This window comes from Opisthocomus hoazin, chromosome 7, assembly GCF_030867145.1.
Source record: "Opisthocomus hoazin isolate bOpiHoa1 chromosome 7, bOpiHoa1.hap1, whole genome shotgun sequence".
Lineage (NCBI taxonomy): Eukaryota > Metazoa > Chordata > Aves > Opisthocomiformes > Opisthocomidae > Opisthocomus > Opisthocomus hoazin.
The window spans coordinates 17,463,739-17,485,570 of NC_134420.1; the positions used below are offsets into that span (position 1 = coordinate 17,463,739).

At 37.9% G+C, this 21,832-nt stretch overlaps 1 protein-coding gene across 1 annotated transcript in view; it reads left to right on the forward strand.

Moving 5' to 3' along the window:
* Positions 1-225: 225 nt before the first annotated feature.
* The window catches only part of LOC104338188 (uncharacterized), a 34,811-nt gene continuing 13,204 nt past the window's right edge, over positions 226-21,832 (forward strand). Inside the window, exons 1-25 of the mRNA XM_009944210.2 lie at positions 226-298; positions 3,790-3,861; positions 4,869-5,130; positions 6,169-6,283; positions 6,757-6,847; positions 7,248-7,360; positions 7,861-8,077; positions 8,424-8,549; positions 9,583-9,700; positions 10,893-11,031; positions 12,689-12,799; positions 13,210-13,279; positions 14,069-14,206; positions 14,291-14,455; positions 15,215-15,309; positions 16,333-16,459; positions 17,034-17,289; positions 17,890-17,939; positions 18,537-18,637; positions 18,764-18,915; positions 19,470-19,608; positions 19,706-19,819; positions 20,148-20,327; positions 20,818-21,057; positions 21,646-21,802. Of these exons, the coding sequence (XP_009942512.2) occupies positions 226-298; positions 3,790-3,861; positions 4,869-5,130; positions 6,169-6,283; positions 6,757-6,847; positions 7,248-7,360; positions 7,861-8,077; positions 8,424-8,549; positions 9,583-9,700; positions 10,893-11,031; positions 12,689-12,799; positions 13,210-13,279; positions 14,069-14,206; positions 14,291-14,455; positions 15,215-15,309; positions 16,333-16,459; positions 17,034-17,289; positions 17,890-17,939; positions 18,537-18,637; positions 18,764-18,915; positions 19,470-19,608; positions 19,706-19,819; positions 20,148-20,327; positions 20,818-21,057; positions 21,646-21,802 (3,421 nt within the window). The remainder of the gene's footprint in view (positions 299-3,789; positions 3,862-4,868; positions 5,131-6,168; positions 6,284-6,756; positions 6,848-7,247; positions 7,361-7,860; positions 8,078-8,423; positions 8,550-9,582; positions 9,701-10,892; positions 11,032-12,688; positions 12,800-13,209; positions 13,280-14,068; positions 14,207-14,290; positions 14,456-15,214; positions 15,310-16,332; positions 16,460-17,033; positions 17,290-17,889; positions 17,940-18,536; positions 18,638-18,763; positions 18,916-19,469; positions 19,609-19,705; positions 19,820-20,147; positions 20,328-20,817; positions 21,058-21,645; positions 21,803-21,832) is intronic.

Sequence of the window (21,832 nt, forward strand, 5' to 3'; positions counted from 1 at the left end):
AAGACTCCTCCTAGAGTGCAAATATCTGAGGGAAAGTCAGAGCATCCTCTATTTACCTGTGCACCTACAAGGGAAAACTAAAATGTCTGAAGCCCCACCTTTTAAGAACCTTGTGAAACAATCTGGGAACTGAGCCAAAACCTCCTCTCTCACTATATAAGACTCAGGAGCAGACAGGTGTTTCCTCAGAGGCAAGTTCGGTAGTTTCTACCGGACTTCCAGAAGATGGGCACAGGTGGTGGGACGCGAATACCACTATGGATATCAATACTAGCACTTGCCTTCATAGAGATCAAAGGTAGGAAGATTCACTTGCTTGGTGTTTTTACTGCTTTAAAGAATTTATAACTGGCTTTGGAGTTTGAAAGGTTTTTTTTTCCTCTGCTTTGTGAAGCTAATGAACCTGTTACATTTATGCAAGATTCGCTTTTCTGTTACAAATAATTTCCTTCCTAAGAAGAGGAAATCGACTGTCTTGAAAATTTATATTGTAGTCCATGTTCTAATGCTATTTTCTCCAGCTCAGATCTGGAATAGCTTCCCCAAATTCAGTGGAACTCACTCAGAACATGCATTTCTACCAAAATGCCTCACGATTCGCATTTAGCTTTTGATGTCCACTTCAAGGTGGTACAGCATTTCTAATTGCACAAACCAAAATGTGCAGAAGTGGCTTTAGGAAGGAACAAATCAGTGGTGTCTATCTGCATGCATTATTAAAAGTTTTGTCTGTTTTATCAGCTGATGATACAGTATTGAAAAAAGAAGGGATTTTGCTTCAAAAACATCAGACTACAGATTTTAAAAGCTCATCTATTCTTGCATACAGAGCACAGGGTTGTTTTCTGATAGAGTGAAAACGAATGGAGTTTCCTTAAATATTCTAAGAGGGCACTTAATACTCACAGATGAGTGGAAATCTTTTATATGTATACTTCACCTGTTAATTTCCCTTAAAGTTTAAGGTAACAACAACATTTTAGTGCATTTTGATCTCAGATGTAGATTGTATTATTTTACTTTTTCCTACTTCCAGGTAGTTCCACACTAACTTATGTTAATAAGTGGTAGTGTCAAAGGATAGCCCATTAAAAGTCTTGTTGTAGCATTACCACATTGTGCAACAGAAACAGGAATCTGCAAGACACATGGTGTGAGGCAGAGCATTGGAGCCATACAGTGCATGGAGAGAGAAGCAAAAAGCTCTCTGAGGCTAGGCAGTGGAGAAGGGGAGCCGAAATGATTCATAGTTTAAAAACAGGCAAAATGTGTCCCTCCAACACCAGCCGCAGACCCCCAGCTGGTGCAAAAAGGAAGGGACTTGGGGAGGTCTTGCAGCTCTGATTCCAGCATTAGCCCCTCTAGCGGTGCTACCCACGGGCTGCCCTTGTCATGGGGTGCGGCAAAGGGCGAGCCTGTCTTTTCAGTTTTCTCCGGCCAGCATAGCCTCCCCTGCAATCTGCCCTCTGATGAACTCTCACTAAGTGGTGCATTAAAAGCCCCTCTGGCCCCTGCAGGTTTTGTGCGTATTCCTATTCTAAAGCTGCAGTGGAACGCAATGAAAAATTATTTCTTCGCTGGAAACAAAAAGTTTTGCTTTGGGGCAAAATCCACAGTCACAAATGTATCTATTGAAAAGACCTATTTCTTTCTGACTTTTGCATTTGTTTTCCTTCAGCTGCTTATTACAAAAAGTGCTTGAAACTTTAAAGCCCTCTGGCTAGACAAGCAGTTTTAGTGATGCTTAAAGCACACAGTGATCACAAAAACTAAGAAAATGCAGTTCTTTATCTGAAAAGCTTATAAGGGCATCCAGGAGTACTGTGACAATAATAGAATAAGGATCTGCTCAAATTATCACAGGCACCTTTTTGAAGGCTTCCCTGCAGTAATTTATTAGAAAAAAAGAAAAAAAAAAAGCTGAAGGAGTGGTATATGACCATCATGGCTGCATGTAGCACAGGTCCTGATGCAAATCTGACCTCATGTGCATGAACATAGCTTTGCTGATTTTTGGTATACTGACTGTTGCTAGTTTAAATAGACAGAATTGAGAAATTTTGAGGGAGCTAAGAAAATTAGACATTAACATTTTCCTCCTTACTCTTCTTGATGCAGTTCAAGCCCAGGATAATGACCAACAAACAAAATCAAACTCTGTTTCTCCATCCATCCTGCAGCGACAAAAATGTAAGACTTTTATTTCTAAGATCCTGTTCCGAATTAAATTGATAAATAATAAGATTACTAGAATCTTCTCATTCCTAGCTAGAACATATTTTCCCTTCCACTGCCCCCCCAAACAAAACAAAGAAAAATTTAAAAAAAAAAGAGAGAGAAATCCTCTGTACAATATATCCAATTCCCAGCCAATCTCTGACTTCTCTAAACTGGAGAACTTCCTCTGAGGTCTGGCCCAGTCATCTGGTCTACGGATATGACAGAGTTATCTAATCTTTAACTTCACGAAAGGTATGTACCTTCTATCTAAAAGTGTATTTTCAGAAGAGGTGTGTGTATACATACCTATCACCCAGGTACCTGATAGTAGGTAATAAATGGTACATATTTCATGCTGCATCAAGATAGCTGCATCACTCACAGGAGAATAAGAAAAGGGTAACTACCTTAAACATTAGAATAATTAAGCACTACAAGATCATACATGACACATAACTGTACAGAGCAAAATCAGAGTGGAAGGATACAATGTTGACTGGTATATTAGTGATGACAGGCTGAAATAATTAATCATTAAGCCTGCCCTGCAATCTGCAGTTTGTTAGGTCACCAGCTGGAAATTAAAACAGGTACCACAATTTATTTAATTATTTAATATTTAATTAAATATTTAATTATTTAATAATAGTGTATTTAGTTATTGGAACAGATTGTCAAGGAAGGTAATATGTGTGCTTTCTCTTAAAATCCTTACATCAAGAATGAATGAGATTGTCTTTCTGAAACATCTATTTGTCTTAGATTTTTTTTGGTCTAAATGCAGAAGTCAATGACTGATATTTCACAGTCTACAGTTTGTAAGTCACAAAATTCTATGATTTTGATAATTTTGAGGAGGAAACTACATCAATTCTTCAGACTCTCGTGTTAAGAAAATCTCATTGTAGGTTCTCTAAGTATTCTATCCTTTTCATTGCTGGATCCAAAGAGGAAATATTGTATTTGGACATGGAAAATTTAAGGCGGCGTCCTACCAGTAGAAGTCTTTGCATGAAAAGCACATGATCAAAGTTCACAGAATTTAAACTGCTTTTTAAAAAAATCTGCTTAGAGTTGGTTATGCAAAAGTGTATGTCTCAGCACAAAGAAAGATATGAGCTTCAGAAAAAAAACAGCTCCTCTTTCTCATCCTCAGGTTCTAATATACTTCAGCAACTTTCTGCTTCTAAGTGTACTGAGAGGCAAAGGTTCGGACATAGACATTAGCACTGCTTTTTCTGCATCGCTATTACAACACTGTGCTCTAAGGATCAGACTCCCGCTTCTGAGTTCAGAACATCAGGGCCAGCATCAAATGAGTGTCTTGAACAAATAATGGAAGAAAGTATTACAGCTAAAGAACATGGTCTATGGGATTTGGCTGTTAATGAAATATATAGGAAGACAGAACGCAAAGCACTGTGTAAAAACAACCAATAAAACCCCTTGCGGATACTTCCCCCTAGAGTGTAACTAATAGTAGGAAAAGTTAACACTAAAGAGACTAGGCAATCTCTATCCATACTTTAGGACTTCTAATAAGATTAAACTTGATTATTTTTCCCTCAGATTTTCCACCAGTTTCGAAATCCCAAGAAGTGGCAATCATACCACCTTTTAAAAACACACTGAAATTAAAGGGTAAGTTAAACAAATGTCATGGCTCAGAGATCTGTGTTCTTGTTGATCACACACGTAGAGCATGGAGTGACTGAAGAAATTAATAAATTGTGTAAGATCCTTTAACATCATAAATAAGAAATGAACAAGAAAAGTAGTCAGATCACCAGGTAACAGGGATAATCTAAATGTGACCCCAGTACTCAGTCTGCATTTTGTTAATATGATGCAGCTGTAAAAAAGAAATTTATATTTTTATGTATCTATAATAATACTAGGATAAATCACACATTATATTTCCAGTAAAGACAGTGAAATATTAATGTGTTCAAAGCACTGGTGAGATATCTTACCTAGGGTATAAAGTACAATTCTGACTAGCTGTGTTCAAGCAGGATGAGTGTAAATCTGGAAGAGGCACAGAGAGGGACTGTGAGGAATATCAGGGAGAGAGGAGACCCTGCTTCTAAGGAAATGAAGACTGAAATGAGCTAAGTTATTTCTGTAATGGGTTGGGGGAAGAGCAGGGAGGTGGAACTGCTTCAAAGTGGGGTGTAATACTGTACAAGAACAACCAGAAATACATGAGACAGGAATACATTTTGGAAGATGATGGCAAAAGTCTTCCAACCATTCAAAGCATGCAGCTTTGAGTGGTCTTCTCTAGTAGGACTAACAGCTAGTTTTAAACTAACTTTAAATGGGTTTTATGGTGAAACTTTAGAACTTCATATATTTAGGAAATGATTTATAGAATATGGCTGTCAGCAGTACCAGAGCATTGGACATCGCGACCCGGAAGGTCTCTTTCGATCTTAGGCCTTACATCCCTATGCAAAACAGATTAAACGCAAAAGATAAGTGAACTAAACAAATAACAGATTGATAAACAAATAGCTTGACAAGAAGGAAAATGGATGGCTTTCTGGACAGAGGCTAGTGAAAGAAATCAAAGGGGAAAAGCATTTAAAGGGAGGGTATCTACAGCAAATTACAGAAAATTCTTACTGCTTATTTCAAATCCACAGCTGGCAACCCCTCTCACAATGGCCGTGTGTGCAGCACATGGGGTAACTTCCACTTCAAGACTTTTGACGGAGACATCTTTTACTTCCCTGGAGTCTGCAATTACATCTTTGCATCCAACTGCAAATCTCCTTATGAGGACTTCAACATCCAGATTAGGCGTTCAACGGTGCAAAATGCTACCACGATCACTCATGTCCTCATGAAGCTGGAAGGAACAGTGATTGAACTGACCCGTGGCTCTGTCCTGCTTGATGGCAAACCGTATGTTCATAACTTGAAGCTGCCATCACTGCTCTTGCTCCTAGTGGGCTCTTTGAGCGAGCTTCCCTTTCCCTCACCCAACCTCACACCGCTCCCAGGCAGCTGGAAGGCTCAGGCCCTTCCTGAAGTATCAACAAAAATAAGAGGGCCTGACAGTGAGCTAAGTGCCACTTCTGTAGATTATCCCAGTATCTATTTTGTTCAGATGAGCTATATCCCAGATGCTGTCTCACTGCTACAATTGTGTATGTATGTATACAGTTGAGTCTATAAACTGGATTCAGTCAAAAGTGTTAGGGTTTTACACCCTTTCAGTTTCCACTTTCAATTAATTTTACCAGAACAGGATCTTTGGGAGGAATTTTTGACAGTTTTTGTCCTTGTGTTGAACAGTATGCAGTAAGCAGTGACTGCAGCTTGTATCTGCACTCAGTTAAAATGAGCTAGTCTGGAAACTTGCTACCTGTGTAGCAGCGGTAGCACTGACTTTGGCATAGGGTGTGAAACTGTCCAAAAGGCTGGGTAAATATTTGGGCAGCTATCCCACAGTGAGTTGTGTGTTATAGCAGGTATGTACAGCAAGCTAGTCTAAAGGTTGTCTTTGCTACACCTTCGTAAAAGGCACTCATGTCACAGAAAGCCTGAAGAGTCTATCCCTGCATTATCAAGGGCTTTAATGGATAAATAGCAATATCTTGAAGCATGTTGCCTGCAAAACAGAACCTCCCAGCACTTGCTTGAGCAACACAGCTGAAGACACGTGACAACATTTTACCTAGCAAAACAACTTTAAAAAAGAGAGCCAAAAGGAGCAGCAGGCAAAGCAAGGCTAATCCATTTGTACAATGAGAAGCAACTGCATAGGAAACAGACAAAGTGTTACAATTTTGTGTTGTCTGTATTTAGTTACTGCTCTGACTAATTTCCTCACTTCTGTGTGTTGAAGTTTCTCAAACAGAATGAGAAAGTATATCAGTGTGGATATTCAACGGATATTTTGTATCTACCCCCCACTGAATTACAGTGATCTTTCTCCAGGGTTCAGATGCCTTACAGCCATATGGGAGTCTTGATAGAGAGAAGTAATAGCTATTTGAAAGTTTCTGCCAAGTTAGGACTGACCTGCCTTTGGAATGAAGAGGATGCCCTCCTGGTAAGAAAACATCCAAAACATAGCAGAAAGACTGTATTTTGAAAGTAGTCTGTTTACATCTTCACAGTCTTAATCAGCTGGGCAGACATTAGTTACCTTTGGATTTGTGTCCATTTTTAGTGTATTTTTCTGTCTTCCATTCTAGTCCCAATTTCCCTTCTTTTTCCATCAAGCTCAGCTCAGGATCAATAGACGTCCAATTATAACATCCCCACCTCACAGTGAAGTACTCCTCAGATTCCAGACCTGACAATGTGCTGATGTTCACAGCCGCAGCCCTAGAACAACATCAAGTTTTTCTTGGTGACCACTGACCTTCCCAATGGTGCCTACCTTGTTACCACATGACACAGTCTGCACAGCATATATATGTCAAATTTTGAGTACATAAGCAATATTGACGTAGGCTGTGTTCCTAACCACCAGGACTAACATTACTATGAACCTAAGCTCTCTTTCCTCATTTCTTTTAGGTGGAACTAGACAAGAAATATGCCAATCAAACTTGTGGGCTTTGTGGGGACTTCAATGGAATTCCAATCAACAATGAATTTATTTCAGAGAGTAAGTAATAAAAAGCATTATGAAATATCGGCACTTTGTCTTTCTTTCTTTTAGCAGTTTACTGTAACATATGTTGTAGGTCATAACTGCCAAACTAGTGATACTTGTTTATGTATTTCTATGATGTCAGTTACGTATAATGTTTTTGATATGTATTAGGCTGCTTCCATCACTGTTAGATCTTTTAAGACCTGCCACATCAAGTTTCCACTTGTTTTCAATAGTTAGGATCCAGTTCCTTGTATACCTTCTTCATCTCCTTTTGCCTTTCATATTATAGTGATATTATTTGGTAATTGCTGTTCATGTCACAGCAGGTAGTGTCAGAAAAGAAAACATCTCCATGCAAAAGCCAATAAAACAGTAAATATCATTCTAACATTTGGACTGCTTTCTACAGAGACAAAACTGACTCCCATACAGTTTGGGAATAGGCAGAAGATGGACGGACCCACAGAGCAGTGTGCTGATCCTATTCCTCCTGCTGTTCTGGTGAACTGCTCAGCTGAATTTGTAAGGACCTCTCTCTCAAAATTTGTTTTGTCAGTGTAAAACACATTCTCCCTGTCTTTGGTGAAAATTTGGTAGAATTGGAAAAATACAGCATGAATATGACTCAACTGTAGGTCTCAAAAGAAAATTTTTCTAAATTTAATTTTTTATTCTTTACTAAAGCGAATGCTAAAAAGATGCATTCCCCTTCTGAGAGAAGACTGGATATTTTTATGAAAGAGGAATTCACTGAGGATGTCTTACTACAATGAAACAATATAATGCTTGGGAAGTCACCTGAGCTGAAAGTAACTCAAGATATGGGAAGATATGGGAATTAATCAAAGGAGTTCCATGTGTACTTGCTCTGTTGTTCGACTTTTCCCTAAACATCAGCTTATGGCTATTGTTGGACAGGTCTCTGGACCAGATGGACCTTTGGTTTGTTCTGCTACATGCCTTAAATAACTAATTTCATATTTTCTAAACTCTTGCTCTACTTTCTCTGTTTTCCCTCCTAGGCTTCTATCTGTGAGACAGTACTAACCAGTAATGCATTTACAAGCTGTAATGCACTTGTGAATGTTCAGGACTACATCGAAACTTGTGTACAAGACCTATGCCACTGTGATAGCTCTATGGCTGACTTCTGCATGTGCAACACCTTTGCTGAATACTCGCGGCAGTGCGCTCATGCAGGTGGACAGCCTCAGAATTGGAGAACGTCAAAACTGTGTTGTAAGTGTCTCAGGAAGGGACTTTCACCTGTGCTTACTACCCACATCTAGTAAACTTTAAATATATGAATTTTTTTCCTGAAGAAGACAGCCATTTAAAGGTGCATGTAATTTTCATAAGATCAGTTTTAACCTGAGCATACTCAAGACTTTGGGAATGCAGAAGCTTAGAGGATTTTGCATTACTAAGGGTTTTCAGTGTATACCAGAAAGTCTAAAATGTTACAGCCTCCACTTGGATTGGGATTCTCCGTTATATCTTGACAGAAATCATCTTCAATTGCAAATACTGTTTTCTCAGCATTTCAAAGGAAAAATCAGCGTTATGATACTCCTTCTACTTTCAGCCAAAGTGTGTCCTTTCAACATGCAATACCAGGAATGTGGGTCCCCCTGCTCTGACACATGCAGCAACCCGGAACGATCCGCACTTTGTGAAGATCATTGTACAGATGGCTGCGTCTGTCCTCCAGGCAAGCTTCTTTCCTGCCCTTTTCTCATAGGCAAAATTGCTAGAACACTTACCTGTACACATTTAACGGCTTTCCTACTTTATCATTCTCACCACATTACTGCTGTTCTTATCATCAAAGTAATAACTACATTTCTTCCTTGCTGCACATTTCTATTCAGTTTATTAAAAATGCCCTTTTAAACAACAAACGTGTCCAAGACATGTACATAATGACTGACCTGAGAAGAAGATATTTCACTCCTAACAATAAGGGGAAGTCTTCTATTCTCAGCATCTATATTCAGTTCACAGCAAGCATGTATGTTCAGTCAAATTTTGCCCACAATGATAACTCCTGGTGTTAGCAAAGTTGTGTCTGGTTCCCCAGATTACCAAACGCTTCCTGTCCAGCACTGCGTGTCTAAACAAGGAGCTGAGAGAGCATTAAACAGTGTGTAAAATTTGGTGCTTCAGAGAATTATGCAGGAGAACTGAATATCAGTACAAGACAAACAACAGAAGTGTGTTCTCTGTGCACGCTTGCTTCTGGGGCTGAGAACTGTTGTTGTTGTGAGTGACTGCATGGTAGGATCTTCATCCTTTGTGGGTCTTCTGCCCATCCTTCATGAAGGCTCACAGAATTCACCATCACTTTTTTGTATAATAGCACTGACTTCTCTTAGATAATGCTCTGCCTTTGGGTATAAAAATATTTACTGTACAAATATGTCCCTGGGCAGTCTTACAAATGGTTCATCTATTTCACCTTATTATCTAGTAATTTTAACCCTAATTCCAGTCTAATGACGTCCATAACAGAAAGGTGTTTCCCTAGACATCTTTTTTCATCACCCCAAGATTTTAGATAGGCTTATAAGGAATATAGCCCTTCAATTCTACGTAGCTGGCATCCTATTATTTTAAAGTACTTTCTATTCATTTTCTGTGTAATACAGAAGACATGGAACTTGCTTTCAGGCATCTGCCAGATACGTGTACAAAAGCAGGTTCTATAGTGCACAGAATGACTAACAGACCATTTCTTTCCCTAGGAATGGTATTTGATGACATTAATGGTGCTGGCTGTGTTCCCCGTAAAGAATGCCACTGTACCTATGAAGGTGAAACTTACGCTCCTGGTGCCTCTTTCTCATCTAAATGCAGATCATGGTAACATACTCTCTTTCTCATAACTTTTTATTAGGGTGCGTTACCTGAACATTTTGAAGACAGGGGAAAATCACTTATTTCCCCTTAAAAAGAAATGAGGAGCTACTTGTCAACTGAAGTTCTTTGATTTCACATTTTTAGAGGATACTTACATCTCTGTTTTCTCCTTATACTTGGAAGCAAAAAATTTGAGTTTAGATATAGGTACTCCAATTTCAAGACCAAGCAATTAAAGGAGGCAATCAAAGTCAAATATCAGAGGTGTTTAAAAATGTGCATCACTGTGTTACATACAAGGGACAATGGGCACAAACTGAAGCAGAGGAAGTTCCGTCTGAACATGAGGAAGAATTTCTTCCCTCTGAGGGTGATGGAGCACTGGAACAGGCTGCCCAGGGAGGTTGTGGAGTCTCCTTCTCTGGAGATATTCAAGACCCGCCTGGACAAGGTCCTCTACAGCCTACTGTAGGCAACCCTGCTTCGGCAGGAGGGTTGGACTAGATGACCCACAGAGGTCCCTTCCAACCCCTACCATTCTGTGATTCTGTGATTCTGTACTTTGCAGCACTACACTGTAATACTGTGCATTAGTATGCTCACATGAATATTATGGAAGACATGACATTTAGCAAGATGTTGCATTAGACAGAGTGGGAGATCACATTTGAGAAGCATGTTTGATAGATATATATTTTTTCAATATCACTATATTACCGGGGTATTATTGCATAAGTGTATGCTATAATGTTTATATATATATTGCATAAGTGTATGCTATAATGTTTATATATATATTGCATAAGTGTATAATACTGAAGTATTATTCCCTAAGTGTATGCAAATGCACCTATCTATCTATGAATACAAGAACCACAAATATGCATGTTATTTTCCAAGACATACTTAACAGGTTTGAAGCTTGAGCCATGCCAATGGAGATCAGGGGCGATCCTTCATACGTAGCAGACTGGATGCTAGGTTCACCAGGACTGAACTCTGCCCAAAGACTGGAAAAGAACAGCAATATATAAAAATTTGTTACTAATATAAATGTGCCTGTCCCACACCTTCTGAGATTTCAAAGCAATACTGGTTTCTTTGACAGTATGATCAATGCTTCAAGATGAAAATGAAGGCATCAAGTGCCCTTATTGTCTCTTATTTTATTTATATTTACATTACTTCATTTCAGTACCTGTGCTGGAGGTGAATGGTCTTGTGTTACCCAGTCATGCCCCGGGACTTGCAGTATTGAAGGAGGCTCCCACATTTCAACATTTGATGAGAAATATTATTCCTTCTTCGGAGACTGTAGCTATGTTCTCACCAAGGTAAAAATGAATCACAATCTTTCTGAAACTTAGAGGGTCAACATGGAGCCTTAAATGGATTCCACGGGGCCTTCTGTTAGGGTTATATTAACTAAACATATTGTGGTAGTTTTGTGTTCTTTGATCATCGTTTAAGAATTCTACTGAGTTTTTAGGTTCCATGAAAAAACTCCATTCTTCCCACTAGTGTTCTAACAAAATATTTCCTGTCTGTTGTTTTATAACTACTTCTTTCTGAGCAATATGCTATTATGTCCGTTGGTACTGTCCTTTTTGTCACAGTCAATATAGTTCAATGGCTTGATTAACAATAATTCGTAATAGAATTACTATTATACAAAATTCATGGGAGAGGACTTATTTCACTAAGATGATCGACCTTTCAAATAGTCTTTCCCAGTAAACACAGAAGTCACTAGAGTCTAAAAGCAAAAATCTAAGAATTCGTAAGTGTATTCTAAAACCTGAATTAGAAATTGATGACTTACAAAAATATCTAAGATTTACTGGAGTATTTAGATTTGTAGGGACTGTATTCTGAGTAGATATATCTAAAATAATGACTACAGATTTGCATATTTCAGAATCCTAAGTATATTTGTTGTTTTTTTGTATTGGATGAATGATGTAAACAGCTTTCATAAAGACTTCATATTAAATAAAACCTATTCTCAAAAAGTTTAAACTGAATGCTACCAAGAAAGAGAACCATAACAACTTAGAAATGAGCTATAATGAGGTAATTTAAAAATAGATTAGACAAAATCAATTAAACTTTTTGATGACATACACAAGCACTGGGCTCAATCCACAATGGGAGCATAGGTCAGACTTACACGTTAAACTCCCATTTTGGCATCAACACATAAAATTAGATTCTCAGATGCTCTGGAGGTACCAAAAACCCTACACTTGAACACAAAAAGTCAAAAAGCCCACAATCTTAACACTAAATTTCAGATGGCTGTAGTTCTGCATCTCAGTTTTCCTCTATTTAATCTTCATTATGCCAAGAAAGTGATAAGACATGCTCAGAATCGTAGCCTTCTGCATGTTTCCTTGTAACATCTTGGCCATTAAGCACACTTTGAATATAGCTCACAAGACAGACCCCAACAAAAAGCAGAACCAAGATAAAAACTGAATTTTGCCATTAATCAGTAGCTTAGCGAAAAGTGATTTTATCTTAATTTTCTCCTATGAGAGCACATTTAAATGCAAAAAGTTAAAAAGGAATGTCCAAATCACCAAGCACTTTGGTAATTTATTCATTGCAGAAGAGACTGGAAACAATTTCTCTCCCACGTAAACACCATAACCAAAGGGCAAAAGAGGCACACTACTTTCTTCTTCTCTAGCGTATTAAACTATTATTACCTAAACATTAGGAAGTTTTAATGTTCAGCTCAGTGTGTTTAATTTCCCCTTAAATGTCAGAAGTAATGGATAACTTCCACTGTCCAGACTGCATGAATGTCAGATTACCTGATGACTGTATACATATATGTAAGAACATATGAGCAGGAAGAAAAGGAATAAGCAATATTTTAGAAGAATCACTTTACTAAGAATGCAATTTGAGTGTGAACCTTTTTAACATAACAATATTTTAATATAACAAATCCTTTTAACAATATATTTTGTTTTCTTCTTCTAGCTCTGTGACAGCAATGAATTTACGGTGCTGGGAGATATACGCAAGTGTGGCCTGACTGACACTGAGACATGCCTGAAGGGTATAGCCATCAGCCTAAGTGGAGGACAAACTGTAAGTAGCAAATGTAGACACCTAACATTCTGCAGAGATGCTTTCAAAGCTTAACAGACAAATAGTTTTCAAATGACACTCAACAGCACAGACAGGAAATCTGAACTGATTTTTTGTTTTATCTCATTTAAGCATTATTCAAAGAAAAATTGAGAAAAATAGGTACATTGGAAGTGAAGGTCTTCATAGTTTTCTGTCATTTAGTAATCTTTGGGCTTTTGCTTGTTTGTTCTGACAGTCAATGGACTATAATAATAAAGATTAAAGAAATAGTATGGGAATGAAAACATCATCATAGTCTCCTCCCACTTGTTTTTCATTTATCCTGAACAATAGTAGATATAAAACATTTGGAACGTGGTTTACCTTTCTAAATGTGCTTGATAATCATTGCCTTTTCTTGTGGGCAGAATATTGTCATCCAGCCTTCTGGCAGTGTATTTGTGAATACGATTTACACACAGCTGCCATTCTCTGCAGGTAAGTTCCTTTGAAGACTTCTGTGATGTTTCTCATTTTTGACTTTAGTATGTCATTACAGAGGTTAACCTAAAGTCCAATTCTGCCTTGGGTTACACTGCAGCAAACCCAAGGTACTCCAGTAGAGCATAGTCTCTCGTTTTTAAGGTAATAGGATTTGCCTATTCAACTTTCATAATTTCAGCAGAATTATGGTTTAATTTTAGCAATATCTAATTAAATGGAAATTCATGTCAAGCAAATAGTATCATTGCACACTTCCAGATCCAAACACTGCCATAAGAGAGGAAAGAAAAATTCTAATATGCAACAAGAATCCGTTATTTCAAGTTCTCTATTTCCTTGTTTTCCCTCTGTTCCTTTGCTTGGTGCACATTTTTCACTGGAGAGTTTCTCTCAGGACAGTTCTACTCAGAGACTAATGCAGCTGAACAGAAAACAAACCATGAAAGGACAGAATAGGTCCAGTCTGGAGTCTACCACTAAATCATGCTTTAACATTTTCATCAAGTAAAGATGGTCTTTTAAGTAGCAATAGAATTGTGTTTTCTTCCTCTTATTTTAAAACACCTCACAGAAAGTGGAGAGGTTTTATGCATTTGTTGCTTAGAGTAAATACAGCCAGCTTTGGTGCTGGATTTGAAATACTGTATGGACAATGATTTCTCCCAGTTCTTCAGAAATTAGGATCATATCAAACACAGCTGTAGAATCCCTATATATAATGAACAGTTATTTCAACTGCTCATCTCAGATGAAATTATAACTCTTACGTTGTTACATCCCTAGCAAACGTCACCATCTTCAGACTATCATCTTACTTCATCATTCTGCAGACAACGTTTGGTCTTCAGCTACAGGTTCAGCTCGTGCCTCTCATGCAACTTTTTATAGATTTAGACCCATCACATAAAGGGCAGACCTGTGGTAAGTGATCTTATCGTAACAACTGCCTTCATAAGTATACTTCATTCTGTAGGAGACTTTCACAGCCCATCTGCTTCCTTTCAGGTCTCTGTGGAAACTTCAATGACATGCAGACAGATGATTTCAAAACCACCAGTGGTGTAATAGAGGGTACTTCAGCTGCCTTTGGCAATACTTGGAAAACTCGGGCTGATTGTCCTGATGCCAAAAATACCTTTGAGAACCCCTGTACTGTCAGCATACAAAATGGTAACTTCAGCATATAGTGACATCTTCTATTCTCTTTTAAGACGGGAAGAAGGAATAAGCTGATCAATCACCAAGCATTTCGCCAAAATAACAGTGGACCATTTGCACACACACTGTTTTCCCTAGCTGACACTAGAAGTCTTCAAATAATAAATAATAACTAGGATCATATTTTGGATCTTTAAAAATACTCCTTTGGATATAGAAAGCAAGCGTTTTTGCCAACTTACTTAAGGGAAACTGGAACCATACAGCGTATCAGGGACCCATTCCTGGAAAGGACTGATTGTCATATAAGAAAAATGCTTTGCATAACTGCACTGAAGGTGGGACTCAATGTGGTCTTTCCACTGTTAAACTGAGAACCAGACTTACAGTTCAGAGTTTCATAGCTCTCTGTTTCCATTTCAGCCAATGAAATATGTAGTTTTTGAGTATTCATCACAAGCCACTGTTCTGTTTTCTGAGATGAACTAGTATGTTTTTAAATCACAATGTGAACTTTCTTTTTCAAAATCCAGCTAAGGATGTCTTATTTCATTCCATGACAACTACTATGAATTAAGAGCATTCAGTTTATGAAGAGTGTATTTCTGTATAGAGGCAGTGAAAAATTGTTTGTGTTTCAGCAAACTCAGAGCTGTATTCTGTTGTAAAGTTAAGCTTCTGCATTTTCCCTGCAGGAAGCAGAGTTACACCAAGACAAAAGTTTAGACAACAAAGTGCAATAGAAATTCTTACAATGTTTTCAATTCACAGACCAGTATGCGCAGCACTGGTGTGGACTGCTCTCTGATACCATGGGACCTTTTGCTGAATGTCACTCAACAGTGAATCCTGAAGTTTACCAGAAGGTACTTGGCTCTTAACTCTTTTCTATTTAAAAGATAAAGACTCAGATTTGTGCTAGTAACACCTGAGAGAATAACTTGCCAACTGGCAGAAGATGTATTCATGACAGTTTTTTTCAAGCCAAGGGTTCACTTTTATCTACACATCATAATAATTACTCATTTGCAAAGCCATCTTTCTTTCCATTCCCAGGAGTATAACCTCACAGACATATTCCTGCTGCCTATATTTTTATGTAGTAACGTAAATGCATAAGCTAGGCGTTTGGACTCCCTGGACTCCTTATCAGGCCTAACGACAAAAGTCATCGCTCCTGAGACACAGAGAAAGCTTTAGTCAGAATCTTAAATAGCACTTTGCTTAGTTGCTCTGAACAGCTTTCAAAAGGCTTTTGCGTATATCCAAGGACAAGGCAAGAAATGCGTATAAGAAGCAGCAAAGTGATTTAGATAAGACGTGAACAAAAATGTTCCAGAAATTCAAGGTGATGAAGATCTGGAACAGACTGCCTGGGGACTGTACAAAGTCTTCCTGCTACTGGAAATATGTAAGATTATGTCCAAAAAACCTCTTCTGGAATGATAACACTATAGAGACCTTGACCTGCATAGCAACACAGACTTCTTGCTTTCTTTGTTCCTCTGATGCAGAGAGCCCAGGCTCCTAAGCCTAAGCCCTAAAAGTTGGGTGGTATCAAATACCCTCTACTACTTCTAAGCATATATAGCACAGTGCCTACAAACTGCAACTAGTTGGGAAAGCTATCAACACCTGAAAAAGTAAAAAAGAACATGAAAAAGAAAAAATAGCTTTAAATTATGGACCTCTAATTACTCACTCTCCTTGCAAAAAATTTTTTTTGAAAGTGCTCAAAGAATTCTTCAATTGAAAAACAGGCTTATGTTTACTTGTGCATACGGATTACACTCACTTTTAGCTCTAACAAACGTGACAGTCTTAGAAGTACAGAGCACTGTGGCTTTGACATGACAATCTGATGATCATATGTCATCCTCTGTCCCTAGAACTGCGTGTTTGACACGTGTAACTGTGAGAAGAGTGAGGACTGCATGTGTGCTGCCCTTTCCAGCTATGTCAGGGCCTGTGCTGCTAAAGGAGTTCTCCTCACTGGATGGAGGAGCAAAGCCTGCAGTAAGTTCTACATCCCTTTGCCTCTGGAAAATGGTCATCGAGAATGCCACACACAACAGCTCTCAGGGATTCTCACAGTAAATTTTGTTAAATTGTGTTTTAAGTATAGCATTGATTTTCAAGTATTTGAGTAGGAAAGGAATACCATAATAGACAAGCAGTAAGCAGGGAGAAATATAAAATAGAAGGCTTTGTTAGATTACTTCGTCAGAACCAGCTGAAGCAACATGGACCTCAATACCCTTGCAATAGGAATAAAATAAGCAGCATGTTTCTCAATTTACTTTGACAAAAAATATAAAAATAGCAATGAGTTAAAAACACACTGTGCATTAATATAATTGAATATTTTTCCTTTTTTTAATCTGGTCAGAACATTTGTATGCATGACACATTTATAAGGGAAAATTCTGCTCTGGCAGTACAAAAAGAAATCACTCTATCGAGGATATCAGGAAAGCACAAGTACATACATTACCATGTTTATCATATATACTTTAGCTCAAGTACTGCACTTTTACCTACATTGATTCTTAAATGAACTACAAATGTAACTCACCTTTTTACTCTCAAGCCAAATATACCACCTTGTGTCCGAAATCCTTGAAGTACACTTACAATGTCGATTCCTGTCAACCCACTTGCCGGTCCCTGAGTGAGCCTGATGTCACATGCAGCATCAAGTTTGTCCCAGTTGATGGCTGCACCTGCATAAATGGAACCTACATGGATGAAAGTGGCAAATGTGTGCCTGCTTCTAGCTGTCCTTGTTACTACAAAGGAATGCCTCTGTCTTCTGGAGAAGTTATTCGTGATAACGGTGTTGTCTGGTAAGAGATTTGTAAACAAATGAGATTGGAAATAGGCAGTCATGAAACCTTATATACATTCAGTAATCTATTCAAATCAAATGCATTTTTCTCCTTAATAATTTTGATATAAAAAATCACAGATCCTTAAAAATTGTTAGAGCTATTAATGTTTGGAAAACTGTACTTCAACTACAAACTGTGGTGGTTAGCCTTGGCTAACAGCCAGACTCCCACCCATTCAGTCAGTCACTCACTCCTCACCACACATGCTTGTCTTATCCATGACTATAAAAGACTTCTTCCTTGGTGATAACGCTTCCATGCTTGATAATCCCCTTACAGATTATTCCCATTATGAATGGAATCTGAACTATTCTGTAGGACAGTTTTTAACCAGGCACATGGACAGAGCAAACCTGCCTCTATATAAAATATACTCATATTTCGGTCTGCTCTAGTATAAAAATTTTGGAATGGTACTGTTCTGATACTGTTCTCATAAAGGACACTTTTTCTCTGTTTTATCACATGGTAATTTTTCATTATTTCAAATTCATTAAGAAACAAGCTGAAAGTTTACATGAAAAAGCAAAAACATATTCATTCTTTTTTTTATAGCACTTGCACCTATGGAAAGCTGAGCTGCATTGGAGAGAAACCTGAACCAGGTAACACATAATTTAAGATTTTCTTTAACTCTCCATCTTCATCCTTTTCAGTTCTCTCTTTTTCTGTCATAATTATGTGAATTGTACAAGTGTGAAATCAAACAAGAATATGAACAGATGACTTCTGTTACGTAGAGGATATTCGCAAAATAGAAATAAATACTGTCTTACCTTTCAGATGGCTGAAACAAGTTATAACCCCCTGGGTTACCCTGGGGAAAAGAATACTTGGTCACCCCACTGAAAGTGAGGAGAAAACAGTCCACTTTTTAAATAAAATAGAAGTACTAAAAGCCTAAAACATACAAAGTAGTCCACGATCCTTGTTTTCTTGTTTGTTTTTCTGAAAGGAAGGGTTTCAAAAAGTTAACAAAATATTAATTTCCATGAGTAGTCCAAGCATAAGCACAAAAAACAGATAAACATGACTTCAAAACAATATACAGTTTCTCTTTCTGGTCAAATATATTATATGAAGGTACACATATCTCAAAGAAGGAATCTCTTTTTTTTTTCCCATTCAATATACATTAAGGAAACACAAAGATATAAATACATGGTTGATCTCACATTCCTCATGGCTTTTCTCTCTTTCAGTCTGCATACCTCCCATGGTCTATGTTGACTGTGACAATGCCACTGCAGATGTAGTAGGAGCAGGATGCCAGAAGAGCTGTCAGACTCTAGATATGGAATGTGTAAGTATAGACTCTATACCCAGTTGAAAACATATTAAACTAGATCTCTTTTACAATTACCAGCTGCAGCTGGACTCTTCCATCAGCATAATGTTTCACATCATGTCTTCTATATGGTCCTTACAGTACAGAACCCACTGTGTCTCTGGCTGTGTATGTCCTCATAAACAAGTGTTAGACGGCAAAGGTGGATGTATAGCTCCAGAAGACTGTCCATGTGTTCACAATGGGAATTCCTACAGTCCAGGAGAATCAATCAGAGTTGGCTGTAACAACTGGTAAGAGCATACTGAAAAATATTATTTTGAAGGGAATAGTGTAAGCTCTAGGTGAATTATAGTACTTCACTCTAGCAGTATCAAGATTTATAGGAACAAATCCTACATAAGATGACCCACTTGGTACCTAAAAAGCAAGCTCTGTCTGTTTTTTTACAATACATACAGCATGAATGGCATACAGCACAGAAATTGCAAGTGGTCCGAAGAAAAATACAGTTTGGATGTTGCCATATTCATTTAAGTTAAGAAAGATTTTTTTTCCTTACAGGCAATGCTTACATTCCAATACATCCAACAAGATTTGGAAGTGTGAAACATTTGAAGTATTTTCTAACTCAAATTATTCATGACATTATGAAGCAATACAGTCCTTGGGTAAATCCCAAAGGCTCTTGAGCTATGCTACATTTCTGAGAATAAGCAAACTTAATTTTTTAGTTATAAGCTTAACACATTTTAAAATCAGATTGATGTACATGCAGGAATGTACATATAGCAGTATCACATGTATATCTGGTTTTTACATTTGAAGTGCTTTTCGTCTTACGTAGCACATGTAGAAACAGAAAATGGCACTGCTCTGAGGAACCTTGCCTGCAAACCTGTTCTGTTTATGGAGATGGGCATTACACCACCTTTGATGGCAAACGCTTTGATTTTGAAGGAGACTGTGAATATGTTCTGATCCAGGTAACAGTCCTTCCCAGATTTTTGCACTATCAAAGTACCTTGCATTTCACATATGACCATGTAGCATAGTTAATACTGAATATCACTCCCGTTTCAGAACTACTGTGGTCAACAAGGTATGAATCAGGGAACCTTCAGAGTCATCACTGAGAACGTTCCATGCGGCACTACAGGAACCACCTGCTCTAAGTCTATTAAAGTTTTCCTGGGGGTAAATATTTTCTTTAATAAGTTTTGTCTCAGGCCTAATGTGCCAGAAGTATGGAACAAGCAGTCCCAGATGGACTGCATTGTAGAAGTGTCCTCCAAGACAGTGAAAATGTTACTACACTTCTTTGGTCACTGTCAGCGATTCTGCTCTCTGCTAAAGAAAGCAAAGGAGGGAATTCTAAAGAGAAATTGCTTAACAACAGGTTGTTGAATAGAATAATTTTGATGATAACCGAGTTATTTCAATAACAGTAACTGGCAATATCTAAAACTGTACCCAACAGGTGACTTTTTTAATTGGCCTCTAACTTCTTCTTTTACTGTCCTAGAACTATGAGCTGGTACTCAATGATGGACACTCTGATGTCATCCAGAGGACACCTGGAGGAAAAATGCCATTCCAAATCCGTTCCATGGGCATCTACCTGGTGGTTGACACTACTGTTGGCCTGATACTCATGTGGGACAAGAAAACCAGTATATTCATCAAACTTAGCCCCAGCTTTCAGGTACATTTTAAATTCCAAAACCTGGATAAAATTATTTCTGAAACCTATTCAGGATATCACTCAAAGACAAAAATGAACATTTAGGCTGTAACTGGAAGACTGGAAGAGCAGCAATTGCATGTTGTTATCCTTGTAGCATTGACTTAGATTGCATACTACAGATTTTCCTTAAGTTATGTTATTCAGCAATGGAATAATGGCAACTACTTCAGTAACTTTCTTCACGAAAAGCCCTTACTGAAGAGGTATGTTCAGGATTAGATAAAATTAATTCGCTCAATACTAAGAACAAAAACCATGAGTCTACTTTGCTTCCTATCCTTACCCTTGCTAACAACAAGTTAGACATCTCTTCATGAGAGGTATTTTATGAAATGTCCAGGACTGTTACTGAAGAGGCCTCGATAATCTTAAATGAAGTCTGTTACTTGCAGATACTAAGAAACTGTACCTTCCTGATCTTTGTAATTTTGTGTTTATCCCCACAAAGGAACATGTCTGTGGACTTTGTGGAAACTATGATGGCAATGGAAATAACGACTTCACTACTCGCAGTCAGTCTGTGGTAGCAAATGTGCTGGAGTTTGCCAATAGCTGGAAAGTGTCTTCTACTTGCCCAAATGCCAATCTTACCAAGGATTCATGCACTGTGAACCCATATAGGAAAGCCTGGGCGCAGAAGCAGTGCAGCATAATTACCAGTGAAGTGTTTGCAAAGTGTCACTCACAGGTATGACAGAAACTTTAGTCTTAAATTCCCTAAGCCAGAGATTACATTGATTTTTATGTGTGATAACTGAAAAATACACTAAAATAGGCTTTGTCGAGCTTGACAAAATAAAGTCAGACTAAGGTCCAGGGTCACAGGGAGTGTGAAAGTATTTTCACTTTCATTTTCTCAGCTTGTACCTTGAACTAGTACACTAAAGAAAATGATATCTGGTTTTTTTCAATAGAAGGGACAATCATAGATATATCTCTGCATACATTTATTTTCTAATGCCATCATTTTCTACTAATATAAACACCAGCCACCAGATGAATTTGACTGTGTGCTAGCTTGTAGTAATGTAACAGTATTCTTTCTGCAAATTTATCTTCAATATCAAATAGTTCTTCACATTACAACTTATTAGTAATAGCTTTACTCTACATTTTCCTCTTGATTTTTCAAAGCTTACTTATGGGTTCTTTCTTTCTTATCATTCTCATACTTACAGAGTTGTCAGTTTCAGACATTTTATTCAGCTTTTCTAGCACAGTGAATACCTTTACAAAGAGGACAAATGCATGAAAATTCCAATGTTTTCTCCAACAGATTGAACCAAATGAATATTATCAAGCATGTGTGGATGATGCTTGTGCCTGCGACACTGGAGGAGACTGTGAATGTTTCTGTACAGCAGTAGCCGCCTATGCTCAAGCGTGCAATGAGCTGGATATCTGCATTTCATGGAGAACTCCATCAATTTGTCGTGAGTCTCACCCTACTACTTTTTGAAGGG